The following is a 1,361-nucleotide window of genomic DNA, read 5'->3' on the forward strand; positions in this document are numbered from 1 at the left end:
TAAAAGTTATTAGCTTTATTCATATAGGGAACCCTTTGGCTTTTCACTTAACAGTATTGTGGTTTTGATGGAAAAATGTATCTATAAACCTTAAAAAGAAAAAAAGAAAAAAGTCAGCCTGAACGATAAGCGAATGGCAGGGAGGTGCATGTACTCGTATCCATCATAGGAACCTCGGTTCGTCACAGTGCTTCTTAATGTGCTTGCTTAACAGCCTCCAAAGGAATTTAAAATATGGAAGTCAAACTATGTACCACCTCCGGAGACCTACACTACTGAGAAGAAACCTCCACCTCCAGAATTGGATATGGCAATAAAATGGTCTAACATATATGAGGACAATGGTGATGATGCCCCACAGAATGCTAAGAAAGCTAGGCTTCTACCAGAAGGGGAGGAGACCGTGGAATCAGGTAAGGAGGGTCACACCCCAGTGGTAATATCTTTTGGTCCTTCTGGTGAGCTTAAAAAGAATGAGGTATTTAATGAACGAAATTTAAATCTAGCTAATTGGCAAACTGATTATAATGGTCTTTGGGTACATTTTGCTCATATATCATATATAGTTGGCTTTAAAGTGAAGTCTCTGATGTCTCAACCAGTAGTTGTTGTGTTTTAGTGAAAGATAATAAATTATTCAGCTTTTAAAATGATGTAATCACATCTGATTACATAACTTGCCTGCTTAANATAAATTATTCAGCTTTTAAAATGATGTAATCACATCTGATTACATAACTTGCCTGCTTAAAACCCTTCAGCAGGATAAAGTCAAGGCCTTCTGTGATAGGCCCTGCCTCGCCCACTACTGTCATTTTGAATAGCCACCTTTTTAGCATTTTAAGATCTTGTAATTCAGAACTTAATAGACCATGCTATTTTATGGTTCTGTGCCTTTCGGTTTATGTTGCACCTTAATCCTGAATGTTCTTTCCTCCCTGATAGCTTAACAGTAGTCTATGTGATTTAATGTGCTTTATAATTAGAACCACACGAATTAATTCATAGATTCTTGTGATTGCAGCTGTGAAGTGCTGAGGGCTTCATTTTATCTGAAAGCAGTAGTGTTTTAGAACTAAAATTAGTGTGACAAAATGAATTTAACTGAGCATTACTATATAATAATAAGATAATGACTTAGTCGTCTGCCTTGCTTCATAATTTCATCTCTTGGACTATCACAGTAATCCCTGCCTCCACACTCTTACTCCCTTCATTCCATCCTTCACACTGCAGTGTTCAGTTTCTAAAAGTCATATCTGATTTTATAACTTGACTGCTTAAAACCCATCACCAACTGGATAGAGTCAGGGCCTTCTATGATACGCCGTCTCCCTCTCCCCTGTCATTTTGAATGGCCC

General features: G+C 37.6%; 1 protein-coding gene across 1 annotated transcript in view; it reads left to right on the top strand.

Moving 5' to 3' along the window:
• Positions 1 to 214: 214 nt before the first annotated feature.
• LOC103583145 (UPF0690 protein C1orf52) overlaps positions 215 to 1,361 on the top strand; it is a gene marked incomplete at its 5' end in the record, with an annotated part of 2,387 nt that continues 1,240 nt past the window's right edge. Inside the window, one exon of the mRNA XM_008564546.1 lies at positions 215 to 413. Coding sequence (XP_008562768.1) covers positions 215 to 413 — 199 coding nt within the window. The remainder of the gene's footprint in view (positions 414 to 1,361) is intronic.

The sequence above is a fragment of the Galeopterus variegatus genome, unplaced genomic scaffold (genome assembly GCF_000696425.1).
Source record: "Galeopterus variegatus unplaced genomic scaffold, G_variegatus-3.0.2 Scaffold20070, whole genome shotgun sequence".
In the NCBI taxonomy this organism is placed as follows: domain Eukaryota; kingdom Metazoa; phylum Chordata; class Mammalia; order Dermoptera; family Cynocephalidae; genus Galeopterus; species Galeopterus variegatus.